This window comes from Brachionichthys hirsutus, unplaced genomic scaffold (assembly GCF_040956055.1).
Source record: "Brachionichthys hirsutus isolate HB-005 unplaced genomic scaffold, CSIRO-AGI_Bhir_v1 contig_714, whole genome shotgun sequence".
Lineage (NCBI taxonomy): Eukaryota > Metazoa > Chordata > Actinopteri > Lophiiformes > Brachionichthyidae > Brachionichthys > Brachionichthys hirsutus.
The window spans coordinates 16,609-31,640 of record NW_027180475.1 but is presented as its reverse complement, the minus strand read 5'-3'; the positions used below and the strand labels follow the sequence as shown (position 1 = coordinate 31,640).

The following is a 15,032-nucleotide window of genomic DNA, read 5'->3' as shown; positions in this document are numbered from 1 at the left end:
CTAAATCACTGAATCCTATTAATAAAAATGGATAAGGGGAAACAAACCATTTCCTAATTTTAGCAAGCGATGTTTTAAATGTCATACATATTTTCAGATTAAGAAAATTGCAGTACATGGATTTAATTTGAATAAGATAATTAATTCTGAATATGGATGCAGAAACCATGAAATCCAAACTCACACATGTCGAAACGTGTCTAAAATGCGATGATTAAATGGCAAGCCTTGGAGTTGCTTCTTTTCTCCACTGAAAATTCAGAGGCATTCTAAATCTAGGAACTCTGGTTTATTTAAACCTTTGGAGGTATACTTCTAAAATAATCATTATGTTTCAGAGTTTAGGCTTGAAAGCTTTATATTAAATAATAATTATAGTTTGATGATTAATCAGGCTGGAAGTCATTTGGGTCCTGCCTGTCAGGCTCACTCCTAAACCAGAGTAAGATCTGAGACATTAACTAGAAGAAATTAGTCAAAAGGTTTTTAATGAAGTGTAATAGAAATGTTGTTTTATGCTTCAAGCTTTGGTGACTTTACTTTCTTACTGCTACATACCATATTGAAGCAACGTTCAGCACTGCATCTTGAAAGTTGCCTCGTGGTCAAATCTACCCTGTAATCTACCCTATTCTGTAAGAAGACCGCCTCTCCAGGATGACCACATTTAGGTTCGGGATGCCTTAAGTTATATTCTTTTGCAGGTTTTATTAAAACGGCAGCTTTTTTATTGAAGCACTTGTTTAATAACTATCCAGATTCAACTCATTCAACCACCAAAGTAATCAAAGAGCAAAACAAATTCAGTGTAAACAGAAAAGGTAATGTCTGAAGATCAAAAAATAAAATGAAATGAAACAAAATGCACTACGGTATTCTTCTTTTATTTATTTTTTTCTTGCTTGCTTATTTCAAAACTTGTTATTTAGCAGGCTCATGATAGTAGTTTACTATGAAATTCAGAAGACTCTGGGATGCAAGAAATATTAGCGGAAAGAGAAATCCCGCCATGCGAATGTTTTTCCTGAAATGACTATATCTCTATCATTGGAAGTAATTAAGATATTTACAATGAGCTTATCCCACGAATAGACTGGGACTGATAATTAAAGGCTTATGTGACTTAAACAATGTGGACATTTTTCACACCTGTGCTGTTAACCTTAAACAGAAAAAGTAAAAAAGATTTCGACTTGAGAACGTCAGCAAATCTGTTTCTTATGTCCGTTAAATCTTTCCCATCCTTTGAAATTGCTCTGAAAAGGAAGCTGATTCACCGAATTCATCTTTCGTTCTTTAGGTTCAAAATGGATGGAGGACTTGAGCACAACCTCACCCAACTCTACGACAACTGGACACTTTACAACCACACCTCGGAGTCTGTCCAACCCAGAGACATCACCTACGTTGGCTATTACCTGCATGAGTCGTCCACGGCGGCGATCTTCATTGTGTCCTACATGCTGATCTTTCTCGTGTGCATGGTGGGAAATGGAGTTGTGTGCTTCATTGTGCTCAGAAGCAAAAACATGTGGACTGTCACCAACCTATTCATCCTCAATCTTGCTGTGAGCGACCTCCTGGTTGGGATTTTCTGCATGCCCACAACTCTTCTTGACAACATAATTACAGGTGAGCATGACAGAAATGCGACGCTTTCGATGTTCTTAAGCCGAGCTGGCTGATTGTAGGAGCACTGCGCTCATTTTGTTGGCTTGTTGCTGTAATTTGCCTTTGAAAGAAATATCCAAACAACTACTGCAGGTATTCCTGTGCTTTGCAGAAGATATTCATCACCTCTACAAAATGAAACACTGATTTTATAGATTTTTTTCCTTTAGGGCTGCCATCAAGCTGGCATTTTGTGTTTGTTAGGGAAACGGGTCAACAACTATTGTGTATCTTTGCGTGACATCGTGCCAGTGGACGTGGCGACACCAAAATGGTCAACGCTGTTAATGTCTGTAGACATAATTGCTGTGTGAGGACAACAACTCTGAGAGTGCAGCTGACATTGATGGCCGTTGAAGTCAATTTTACGAAGCCCAGCTCGGACTAATAAAACCTCCGACAGTTTTCACAGTGCAGCCACTGAGCCTGAATGTCCTCAAGCAGACACCACACAGGGAATAAACATTTCAATTTCCCCTCAAGTGTTAGCCTCATTGAGCCTTCATTTACCACATCCTTATTCCCATGGCATTGATGTAATTTCATTTACCGTATGGCTGCCATGTTTTTTTGTTTTGTTTAGACTCAGATTAATGAAGCCTACGCCTGAATTTATAGCTAAGAAGCATGGACCCTCGTGCGTTTATGGAATGGCTTCCTTGTTTCTTGTACATTCTGTGGCGATCTACAGTGAGGAGCCGACTTTATACCTGATGGAGGCAACAGTCATTCCTGCATACATTAAGAAGATAGAATTCTGTATTTATTTTTCCCAATCTTGCTCCTCTGCTCTCCACGACACCAATCAAACATGAGGAATCGCGAGTGGCTGTGAAAGCAGATATTGTTCGTACAGTGGGATTTCTGAAACAGCTGATGCACAAACTTGAATTCATATTTTCTGTACTCATCGGGGCATTAGTGCGGAGGGTGTTGTTCTCTTTTTCCTTTTTCATGAACATTCCTCACGTCTTTCTTGAATTGCAGCTACATTGCCTCCACCACTTCAGGTGGTAGCGTCCCAGAGAGCTCTTCAGCCATTTATTAAAATGAACGGACAGACAGAGATTCTGTCGAGGTATTACAGAATTACCCCCTACTACGCAATGTAGGAAATAAAACCTAATAAAACAAGATAGGCTAGGCTGCCAAGAGGGCAGGTGACGGTCACCATCACATAAAAAAATAAAATGCAGGAAACTCGAACAATGACTGACATCAGACAAGTTCATGTTTGTGTTTTTTCTGCCTTTATGTGTTGCATTATTTCCTGTGTTCTGTGTCTGACCTTTTTTCCTCTCGTTGTCACACCTGCTCTGATTGTCACACCTGTTCCTCATTCCCATCGTCACCCTGCCTTCTTATCCCTTCCTCTGTCTTCAGTCCTCTGCCAGTTCGTGAACCTCATAGCCGTAGCCTCGTTTCTGAACCTTTGCCTGATTTTTTTAGATGCAGACTCAGCACAGAGGGGTAGAAGCTAGTGGTAGAAAATCCCAGAAAGCTTTGCGAACAGATGCAGCAGAAATGAAAGGTGGACACGGTTCCGGCAAAAGAAGTGCATGAATGTTGAATATAAATGTGACAATTGGTGTCATATTTGCCAGACACACATTTTCAAACCAACATGCCATGCCTTTACTAAATCCCTGAGTGAAATCCTTAAAGTTGAGGTGTTTTTTTTGCATAACACTGTTGCTGTGCCTCCTGTGCTGCCCATCGGGTATACATAAAAGTAAAAGGAAAAACAGCGAAATAGAAACATGAATAAAGTGTATTTCTCACTGTTGCTCATCTTGCATGTTTGTGCTGTTTGAAAGGAGAAGTGTTAATTCACTGAGTAATACTGTAATAAAATTGATAAATTACAAATATGAACATGAAGAGGTTCATTATCATATCCAAAAATAAAACGAAATACTGTTTGCAAGATTATGTAGCAGGTATCAAATCTGAGCCCAGTGGGATCAGGAACAGAGAAAGAGACAAGTAGAACAACAAGGGTCAAGTTGAGTCACACTGCAGTTTACAAATAGACACATGAACCCCCAGAGTGCAGGACGTAACTGAAGTAGCGTGAGGCAGAAACTGGGCAGAGCGTCATCACCAGCCAGCCAGGCAGCTTGATGATGACTGATATTATTTTACTTGTCGTCAAAGTAATAATTTAAAATTTAAAATCTCCTCTGAACATGGTTATCAAGTTTAACTTTTCTGTTCTGTCTTGCAGTTATGTTGTTGATGAAACGCCTCCACAGAGCATAATGTGTTTTTTTCTCTGGCATGCTTTTCCCCCGGTCGTATTATTCTCTTCACATATTTTAGGCAGAGTGCTCCTTTAAGCCTGTAAAACTAGGAGTCTGCCATTGTCTCCAGACAGAAGCTTTCATGTTAATGCACCCTTAGGATGTTTAAGGTGCATTAATGCTTAACTGAAACTGAGGCGGTTAGTCATCTAAAATAATACAGATTGTCACCCTTGTAGTTTGTGGACTGCATGAAAGAAGAGCACCATTACGTTTTCTACAGTTATAAATTCACTTCCACATCTATTTCTTTTTCTTTTTCACATTGTGATATTTTAATGTTCCAGATGTGGCCAGTGAAATTGCGTGTCACACTGCATATGAATTCTGCAATTAATGCAAGTCATGATATGGACGAAACGCCCACAACACATCTCTTTAAATATAGATCAGTCCATCTCTGGAATATCAAATGAATTACCGGTAATTGCTTTTCAGTATCCGACTTGGCATGCAGGTAAACGTACCGGATGTGTTGTTTCACAGCATCTGGCACAAGGATCTCATGAGAGACGGATATAAAAAGCAGTGGTTGAGGCCAAGACACCCGACGACCCCCGTGTTAATATTTCAATCGCAAACGGGCAGGAAATTAAGGCATTGCCTTTCAATCAGCAACTCTGACCAAAGGAAAGAAAGAAATCAGAAAAAAAAAGAAAAGTGTTCTCAGTCAAGCTGCAATCTTTGCCACTGGTGTAAATCTGTCACACGCTCGTGTTTGTGACACGACCAGACACAAGCCTGGAAATGTGTCCAATCTCGACATGTACAAATGGAAGTGGGAAGTTGGCAGTGCACCATGGGGTGTGTTAGGAGGATAATGACATGTGTGAGTCATTGGGGCCAGGTGTGACCTCATGCTGCATGACACTGGCCCAACCTTAATGCAACCTGCCATCCATTTGCGCTGTGATTGAATAGAGCCAGAATAATTTGGGAGTTTTTGGGGGGGACAGATTAAAAGATGCGCTCTGGAATGACTCACCCTCTATTATATCCAGTACATGCTAGCATTCAGCATGTGTGCGACACAGCTGATCAGCAAACATCATAGCAAATCTAAGGTGATGGGCCTTACGGGGCTTAATGGGTGCCTCCCCCACCTCCTCCTTGTTAAAAACAATGAATAAATCCCAACCCAAAACCCAATATCTACACTGTGAGATTATTTTGAGCGTGTCACAACAATGTCAGCAGCTCTGCTACTGGCCATGCTTACGTCCTGTTATTAAAAAGGGACTGCTTTTCTTCAAGACACTTAGCTATGAGTTCAGGGCAAATCCCTTCAGATCCTCCCACGCTCCAGTGCGGTTTGTGGGCACAAATCTGTCTGAAGCAGACAGAATTTAAGCAGGCATTGTGTTCTTGACTTGTTGCGTCTATTCTGCCTCCAGGATGGCCTTTTGGAAGTCTGGTCTGCAAAATGAGCGGCATGATTCAAGGCATCTCTGTATCAGCGTCTGTCTTTACGCTTGTTGCCATTGCTGTTGACAGGTAAGGTGGCTGTTTCTTCATGTTACCACAAAATAACATCACAAAGTGTTTCCTTTTCACATTGACAGGCAGGCTGCTCAAAAAGAGTTTGCAGAGAAAGATAAGACCAGAGCCCACCCGACACTTGAGAAGGCAGCACAATCATTTCATGTGATTACATTTTCTTCAGGGTTACCTTACTGCGTTTTCTCCATCCTTCTTTTGCAAATGAAGAATTTGATGGAAAAGCTGCATAAAACTAGAAAGTCATTTGAGTGTCAATCACAAAAGATGCAAAATATAGATGCAGCAAAGACACAGTCGAGGATTCCTCCTCATGAGCCAATAGCCTCTCCTTTATGCAGAACTGATCCATCCACAATGTTGAATCCAGAATGGTTCCACACTACTTATTGGCAAATTGGAGTAAAAGTATGCAATCAATTATGTTTTCCCACCTTGCAGCATCAACGCAGCCTTTGATAAGTGTATTTTAAAAGCCTAGATGGCAAGGGCTTAGAACTAACACATCTAGATATTTTTCATGAGCTTTTATTTAGCTCATCACCGTCAGTCCTTGTAGGCTCCCTTGGTGACAAGGTAAACTCCCTACTCAACTCAGTTTAGCCATGAATGCTTCATCTTTATTTGATGACTTCCATCATCAAACTACTCATGTTCATGAGAAAATTGCTGATTCGATCTGACACTGTTGAGAGATTGAGGAAAAGCAAATTGGTTCCAAAATCAAGGCTCTTGCTTTTTTTTTGTTAGTCTATTTACCTTCGATTCAGATACTAATTAAGAAGGACAAATAAATTGCAGAGCTTTCTGAGCATCATTCTCCTTTATGAATGCTCATGCTGGTTTCACCACCTGCTAATGTTGATCCTTCTTAATCACTCTCAGAATCTCACAGAGGGGAAGCGCTGTTGTCCGTGGGACTTGGTCCAAATGTAGATGGACATCATGTCGAGTTCCAACAGCCCTCCGAGCTTTAAAATGACAGAGCTGTTTGAATATTTTAACATTGCCTGGTCCTCAGACACTCGACATGCAGCCACATCACTCTGTCATCATTTGTAGTCACTGGAGGGTGTCTGGAACGCTGGCAAAGATGGATGGAGTTTGAAATGTTTGACATCCAACAGTCAAAGTCACCTTATCCATCTTTTAGACACATGACTAGAATTTGATTTGAGTGGGTGAGAATACTAGGAGCTTTTTTGTCTGTTCTAGACCAGCTTGCAATCTTAGTTACTATTTATCCGAGGACCTTGTTACTATCAGACCATCATCCTTATCAACTATACTGTTCTTGTAAGACGTATGCTGGGAGGTTGGAGTCAACAAACTTCAATTAACTTCCCCAGCTGATTACTGTTTTCTCATTTCCCAAATATGCAAATCTATATTTTTAATTAAATAGTAACAAATGTTTTTCTTTATATCTCTCTCTTTCAGCTGCTTTACAATAAAAGCTTCCACTTCTTGTTCCTGAGTTATATCTAATAATAATAATTTGTATAATATAACAATTGGGTGGACAATTCTGATGCTTTATTGCTGAATTTTATTCCAGGTTATCAAATACTGACAAACGCCTCACTCCGCCTTCAATTTGGACACAAAATACATTAATAATAGTGTAGAAAGCTATGAATGATTTAGGGATGCAGGACTGGACTGTCTTAGCAAGCATAAAAAGAATTAATTTTCAAGGTCCAGTAGCCATACAGTATATACTATGTATGAGTGTTTGGACAGAATGAATCATGCATTAATAGATGTGATTAGTGTAGAAGTGTCAGCATCATATCTACTTATGCACACGGCGTAATCTTGAAGGCATTTTGCTGTATGCTTCAGCAGAGGAATGAAAAATAAGAACAAAATAAAAATAGAAAGACCAACCAAAAGCTCGTTGATGTGGTTAGTAAAGACACACAAAGCAACAGGAAGACCTGACATGACACACAGTTCTCCATGAACACAGAAATAAATAGTTTGCACAAAAAAGAATCCCTGCTAATGGCTCATTCATTAATATAAAAATGAGATATGTGATAATTAAGGTCGATTGTAGTAGAAACCTCTGAGGACTTTTTATTTTTTAGTTCTTTTCCAAGCACAGAGAGAAGTAGCGTGTACACAAGCAATTAAACTTTATACTGGAGCACATCATGCAGTCAGATGCTCTTATCTGAGTAGCCAGGAATATTACATTATTACATAAAAACTCTGTCACGGATAAGGCTGCAAAATCTGTTTTAGAGCCGTGGCTGCAGACGTGCACTGGCCTGGACAGAACTGATCAAAACCACGATATTCTGTACCAGAGAGGAGCAGAGCTGTAAAACAGCCTTATTTCTTATCCCCTCGTGCTTAAATGATACCCTACTTGTCACATTTAATCCCCTACATCTTGCGCAGTAGACGATGTCTACAAAAGCAAAAAAACAGCATAATCCCTGGGTAAAGGTCTCGAAAACCCTCTATAACTATTCCTTTAAAAGCATACAACACACACACACACATACTTTCACCTTTTGAATCTCTGTATTTGTGAGCAATTCATCATCATTAGGAAAGCAATAACTTGCTGTGCCTCTGCAGGATTCGACATGGACGATAATGAGAATGTATTTGTAATTCTAACAAATGCAGATTAAATGTCTTTAAACATGTCTTTCATCCCGTCTTTTAATCATTTTACAGGTTCAGGTGCATTGTCTACCCATTCAAGCAAAAGCTCACCATATCCACAGCTTCGTTGATAATAGTCGTTATCTGGGTTCTGGCCATATCCATCATGTGCCCCTCGGGGGTGATGCTGCAAGTCACAAAGGAGCAAAGCATCCGGGTGCTATTGGGCTACGACAATAAAACAAGCCCATTTTATTGGTGCAGAGAGAACTGGCCAAACCAGGAAATGAGGAAGATTTACACCACTGTCCTGTTTGCAAATATTTACCTTGCTCCTCTTTCCCTCATCGTGGTCATGTATGCTCAGATTGGCATCACGCTTTTTAAAACAACAGTCCCAACAGGAGGGAAGCCAGGGCATGACAATCGCCACACCGTGTCAAAGAAAAAGCAAAGGGTAATTAAAATGCTTCTAATAGTCGCTTTCCTTTTCATCATTTCCTGGCTGCCCCTTTGGACCCTCATGATGTTAAGCGACTACGCGAGCCTGACTGAGCAGCAGTACAGGCTCATCAACATTTACATTTACCCCTTTGCCCACTGGCTGGCCTTCTTCAACAGCAGCGTCAACCCCATCATCTATGGTTACTTCAATGAGAATTTCCGCAGAGGATTTCAAGCTGTGTTTAAGTTTAGTCTTTGCACAGAGGACGGACAGAGGAGGAAGAATTACTCGCACAGGCCGCAGGGAAACTCTGTGCTCCCAGCTAATAATGCACAAACGTCTCTGGAGCCTATTTCTCTCAACAGTTTTGGGAAGAGCACTTCCCGGCGACACAAACAAGTAGCTGAACAGAACTTGGTCATGGAGGACCTGGAGAAAGCGTCTTGCAGCAGCGGGGGGGTGACAGCGGTGTCTATTTAATGACGTTCATCTCGGTGATGAAATGTGTTCACGGTTCAAGGAATTTGCCCTTATGTTTTAAAATAAAGTCCTCACCAGAAAAGCACAAGATTCACCTGAACAGATTTTTAGAAGCTGATGTTCATGTGAAATTTGTAAGCATTGTAAAAAAAATAATAATAATGGGTCAGGGTTAAAAAAAAAAAGAAAAGAAAAGACAATTCTGAAAATCACATGTAAAGAAGGGATTTATAATGTTACTGTCCTTCAATGCAGCAAGCTACCTCGCAGCATTTACTCCTGGAAAAATGTGTCTGAAATGAACCTTTACGTTAATCGTTTGCAAAGCGCAAAAGCAAAACTATCGCCTTTTATGTGCGTATTGCATGTGGCGCATTGTACCTATTGGGAGTGTAGCTCTCAACGCAAGCTGCGTCCCTTCTTCATGGCAGACCTGTGTATAAACCCTGCATGTGTAAATGCATAAAGGCGACTCCAGGTGCTGTGATGTTTGCAGAGCAGATTTTACAGCTAAAATGATTTTATATCTTTCTAGATTAACACAATGGACCGCTATTTAGAATTGGTACTTATTTCTTTGTGAGAAGGCGAGTTCATACTGAAGATTCACACCATAATTCTTTTTAAACCGCTACCCTGATAATAATAATGATGATCTCCGCCGAGGTAAATCTGCCCTTGAGACATGCACACATAGTTGAAATGATACTAAATGTTATACTTTTCATTCATGGATATCTCATGTGCCTGTTTATGAATGTGCCATGTAAATATTAATTGTTGTTATATTTTTTGTCAATGAAAAGCAGTTAAAGAGAAAAAAAGGGCATTGCCTCTGCTCATGTTGTCTTTAGTAAGTATATGTTGCTCTTTTTTCCGGGTGGGGTACAAAAGATCCCCTACTCAGAAGGTTCTTTACTACTTTAAATGTCCCCTAATGGTGTTTCTGTTTTTTGGTGTGTGTGTTTTTTAATGGGCTCATGCATTTTGAAAATTTAAATTACAAGGTATACAAGCTAAAACACACACCCATGATAAACATATACGCACACATTCAATCAATAACTGTATAGAGTTTGCATTAATATATAATGACTGGCTGCTAAGCTCATCTGTGTTTGAGCAATGACATTGTACATGTGATATTTTCCTATGAATAAGTAATTTGATGCCCAGGTTTTGATGAGCCTGAGAAATTCTGCTGCATCACAGCGAATGCATTTTCTATCTCTCGGAGCAACGATCGCCGCAGACATGAGGGGCAGCACTTTAAGGAAAATGAAAGTGAATTCAAACTAACCAAATACACACATACTGTACATACCAGGAATTTGCTTTCATTAAATCTTGTCATAGTGCATCAGAAGGAAACGGTTTCAGAGACACAAACATGAAAGTATGTGGTGTCTTGCCAAATCAGAGGAGAAATCCCTGCTGTGCTTTGATAGGAGCTGTGGTGGAATAAAAGCTATGGTACCATATGTTAGATTGAGCCACGGCACACACAAACAGTATTATTCTAACATGAGGTAACAAAAGCATACATACGAGTGTGTCTGAAAAGCCATGCAGCTTTTTCACAGCTGAAAATGTGCCATACAAAATCCACGGCATACATCACAAGAAAATGTTTTAAAAGTCTCTGTCTACAACACCTACAGTATCGGTAGCTAAACGGATAAATATAATTTACTGTCTGAAGACAAAGTTTAAAATAAAATAATGAAATTGCTAGTCAAAAGCCATCTATATAAATTATTTCATGAACTACTCTGAGATAGAAAAGTGTGAAAAAGACACACGAGTGAGTCGCTTCAGTCATTAACCTATTGGATTCACACACAGAAATACACACGTACCAGCTAGAAAGAAGACATCTTCTCCTACTCCGCTGTGTGGACTATATCAAATGTCCACTACAGAGGACATGTCAACGGGCTGGGCCTCAGGAGGATATGGAGCATTTTAACCTCCACTGAATTCTTTGAAGATTTGTTTAATTTACTTTATGAAGAAATTACCATAAAAACCACAGCACTAGCTTCATGTCTGCAAGAACATCCTTTTCTTTGTATGCAAGAAAATTTGGGTGTTTTACAAACTCTTAATCCATATCCAGCTGGACCCAGTTATCAGAAATTGTATATCCATGCCTAATTTGGAATCATTGATGATTGTAAAATCACCACAATTTATGTTAATTTATGACATCAGTACCATATTTGAAGTAGGTAGAACTAATTTTTCATATCCAAAACTCATTGGATATAAACTGGCATTAAAAAAGATTTGCTGACATACAAAATATACCAATACAGGCCTAATTTCTTTTTTTCTATTATGTTGTAAAACTTGGACATAAACTTTGATTTATTTCTGCTCGAAGTTGGAAACATATATGCAGTACAGAGTTCAAGGCAAGATTCTCAGTGACGTTCAAGACAATGCCTGCGTCACATCCAGCGCAAAAAGTGTGGACAGTATGAAACTGAATCTAAGGATTTTGTATGTTTTTGTGCCTGGTGTAAATGTGATTACTGTGAACTTCTAAAGACTTGTGTATCTCTGTGTGAGTTGCATGTAAATGTCTTTATTACTGTCATGTCTGCTTTTGTATTGTGAGCGTACTGTATGGGATGGTGTGTAAATTGTGCAGCACTTTTAAGAATATTTTCTATGTAATGTCCCATATTTGAAGTTAATATTTTATTGTCCTCATCTTAGATTTGAACTGTAAATCTGATTATCTTTGTCAGCTGAACATCCCAAGCATCATGGTGTGGGTTAAAATACGTTTATTGCCTCAGCGCTCAAAAGGTACTGGACGGATCGAGATGACGTTTTCAGGAAATGTTGGGAATGTTACCGGGGACAGATGATTACCCTCGCCGAAGGGGAGGCGAGGGTATTGCAATTGGGTCCGTTTGTTTGTATGTTTGTATGTTTGTCTGTCTGTTTGCTTGTCTGTCCGAGCGCATAACTCAAAAAGGAACCCAATCAACTTGAAAATTTTACACAAGCAAGGTTCTGTCTGTGGCTCGGTCCTCCCCGAGAATGGCGTTGATCCGGATCTGGATCCAGATTCTAGAATTATTTTTACATCTGGAATTGTGCCTCTGCTGTAAACTGCCACTTTAAGAGGGAGGGACACGAATGGCATGATGGGAAAAAGAGTCCAGAAGGTGTCTTGTAGTACGTTCCGGAGCAGCAAGCTAGAGCAGGTTTGGCTCCTCTGATCCGGAAGCCCTGTTTACTGTCTCACAAGATCGAATAGTCTATTGGAGGCGAGGGTCTGCAATCTCTGATTGTCTTTCTAGTTAGATTTTGTTGATGATCCAGAAGAGATCCTGGATTCTGGATTACTTTGAAATTTTCAGTAACATTGCAGCTTCAAAAAGATTTCGTCAATATCTCTGATTATTGACAATGTTTATGAAATATGGCATTTTTATGAATTTTGTCCAAATCTGATCCAAAATTGAGTTAGAAGTTGTGATTATATTTTAGCATTGAAAACTCAATTTATTGATTCAGAAAATCAACTCTGATTCACTTTTACTTTTCATGGTTGGTGTATAAAGATACCAAGAACAATTTAGAACCTTTTGGTGATGATCCAGATCAACATGTGGATGGTGTAAATCCAATTAGGAGGGGAATAATAATAATAATAATAATAATACATTTTATTTATATAGCGCTTTTCTGAGAACCCAAAGACGCTTTACAGTGTACATAATAAAAACAGTAAAGTAATACAGAAAATACAAACAATAAAAATGTGAACACGGATATAAAATCAATAAAATTCAAACAGTAAAATAATACATTAAAAGTGCTCGGCAGTGCTCGGAATGAGCTGCTCGGCAGAGGTCTGTGCTCCCTGAGTGCTTTTCTAGTTATGTTGTTGACACACCTTATCTGACATACATGATGTAAGTTGGAGACTGAACGGGTTCAGTTAAAAGCGTTAAATGGAATGTAAAAAGCTATTGTGATACTATACTGTGGCCACTTTGTGAAACCAGGGCTCTTTTCATTCATTCTTTCTATCTATCATCTATAAAATATGTATTTCAAAGATTTCAGAAAGCTGACTGCAATAAGCACGATGCTGGGTTTTATGGAAATTAGGACGTAAACGGTGTCCTCTTTAATTGTGAAGGGCTAGTCATCACATTATCTATTACCTCTATATTTCTAGACACTGCAAGGTTTACTGTAATTGTTGAGAGGCTTGTTAAAGCCCCAGCTGGGTGGCAATAGCAGGGTAATGAGTATTAGTGCATCATCTACTGTCAAAGGGATTTGTATATTGTATAATTACATGTTTAAAAGGTTGAGCATTTCTGTGACTCTGGGGGAAAAGAGAACGCCTGCAAACAAAACAAAAATGTCCTCCAGGTCCGAATATTAATTTGGCCCTGTGACATATACATGCATAGACTCTGATATTATATTTGCTCATAGAGGTAACATAAACAGATATGAAATGAAGTGTTTTTGTAAACACACGTTTGTTTCTAACTGTATGACAATCATCCCTGTGCTGAAACAATGCGTCAACATGAATGTGCTCTTTCTTAGAGATGCTTAAATACAGGAAACAGATTTATTTAACCCTAAACACTGTACAGTGTTTTGTATTTTTGATAGACAGGAATCTGAAACTCTGGAGGGACATAAAGATCTCGTCACTGTCCATGGTGTTGAATCCAACTTTTTGAGTCTGGTCTGGTTCCTGGATGACCCTGTGTTCTTTTGGCATCGGAACCCACGTTGCTCAAAAATCCTTACGAAGTATAAGAAGGATGCCCTTTTTCACGCAGGTCTCAGTCGGCCTGAATCCTGCCTTACAGTGGTTGTTTTGCTTTATCAACTGAACACTATCGAAAAGTAAAAGAATTTACTCTAAGATATTACATATTGACTGACGTACAATGAAATATACTTCAGCGGGGCCTCCTTGCTTGCTGAGGAGTTTTGTATTTTTCTGAACAGAGTGAAAATGAGATTTGAAGGAAAGACGGTTTCCTCCATCAGTTATTTCACTGCTTTTAGTGTGGCCAAAAGAAAATGAGGCTGCACCAGCATTTGTGTGTCTGCAATCTCATTAACCGTTACCATCACTGCTGTTCAGTTGGGTATTTGCAGTGGATCGTCACTGTAGTCATGGTAACAGGTCAATTCACGTATAATTGGAATGACACAGCCTTACAGCGACTTATTCGGTTCAAGTTCTCTGTGGATGACAATGAATATGATGACTAGCTGTAATAGGATTTAAAATACTGTCAAAAACAACAATTATACCATAATATTGATTGTAAGCTGCTGCGGATTTTAATGCGATGTGTTCTGATAATATTTGATCGTCAGTCGACTGAATCCATCGTCGCAGTGTGCTTTTTCTTCTTCTAACAACTGTGTATCATAGAACTCTTATTTCCTGCCAATGAATCTGCTTATTTCATTCATTTGTCTAGTATCCAAATGAGTCATACCTCCAGGGGAATATTAAGGCTGTGTATGAAACTGTATATCATTCCTATTTTATTTATGTGTACAATAGTGTATACTTCGGTTTCTAGTTGGCCAGCTCCAGTATATCAGACTACCTGAGTATACTGAATTATTCTCACAGCATAACATGAAACTTGGTGAACAAGGATGGATGCTATCACAGGACTAACTGCCAGAGCTATTTAATTCAGAATGAATCCATAACTAGAATATGCATGTTATTGTCATAAATGTTGTGATTTTGGTCACAATCATTTCTGCTTTCTACTCTGAAAATCTTCCTGTTTGCCTTCTGTGTTTGTTTTACATTCAGCAACAGAAGAAACCCTGCTCATTCATTATTCTAGAGCTGCATCATCCATTGAAGAACAAACCTGATGGATGTTATTTTGGGTTCTTGTGCCAAGGTTTGGATCTCTAGGCATTAAAAACAAAAAAGCAATGCTCGGTTGCAGAAAGGTTTTCTGTATTAATATCATCATGCCATAAAT

The 15,032-nt window shown here is 39.2% G+C and overlaps 1 protein-coding gene across 1 annotated transcript; it reads left to right on the top strand.

The window, feature by feature from the left end:
• Positions 1–1,307: 1,307 nt before the first annotated feature.
• Positions 1,308–9,018, top strand: LOC137915209 (neuropeptide FF receptor 2-like). Its single transcript, XM_068758649.1, has 3 exons — positions 1,308–1,632; positions 5,369–5,468; positions 8,166–9,018. Exons 1-3 carry the CDS (start codon positions 1,308–1,310, stop codon positions 9,016–9,018), a joined length of 1,278 nt encoding a protein of 425 aa, XP_068614750.1.
• Positions 9,019–15,032: the final 6,014 nt, after the last annotated feature.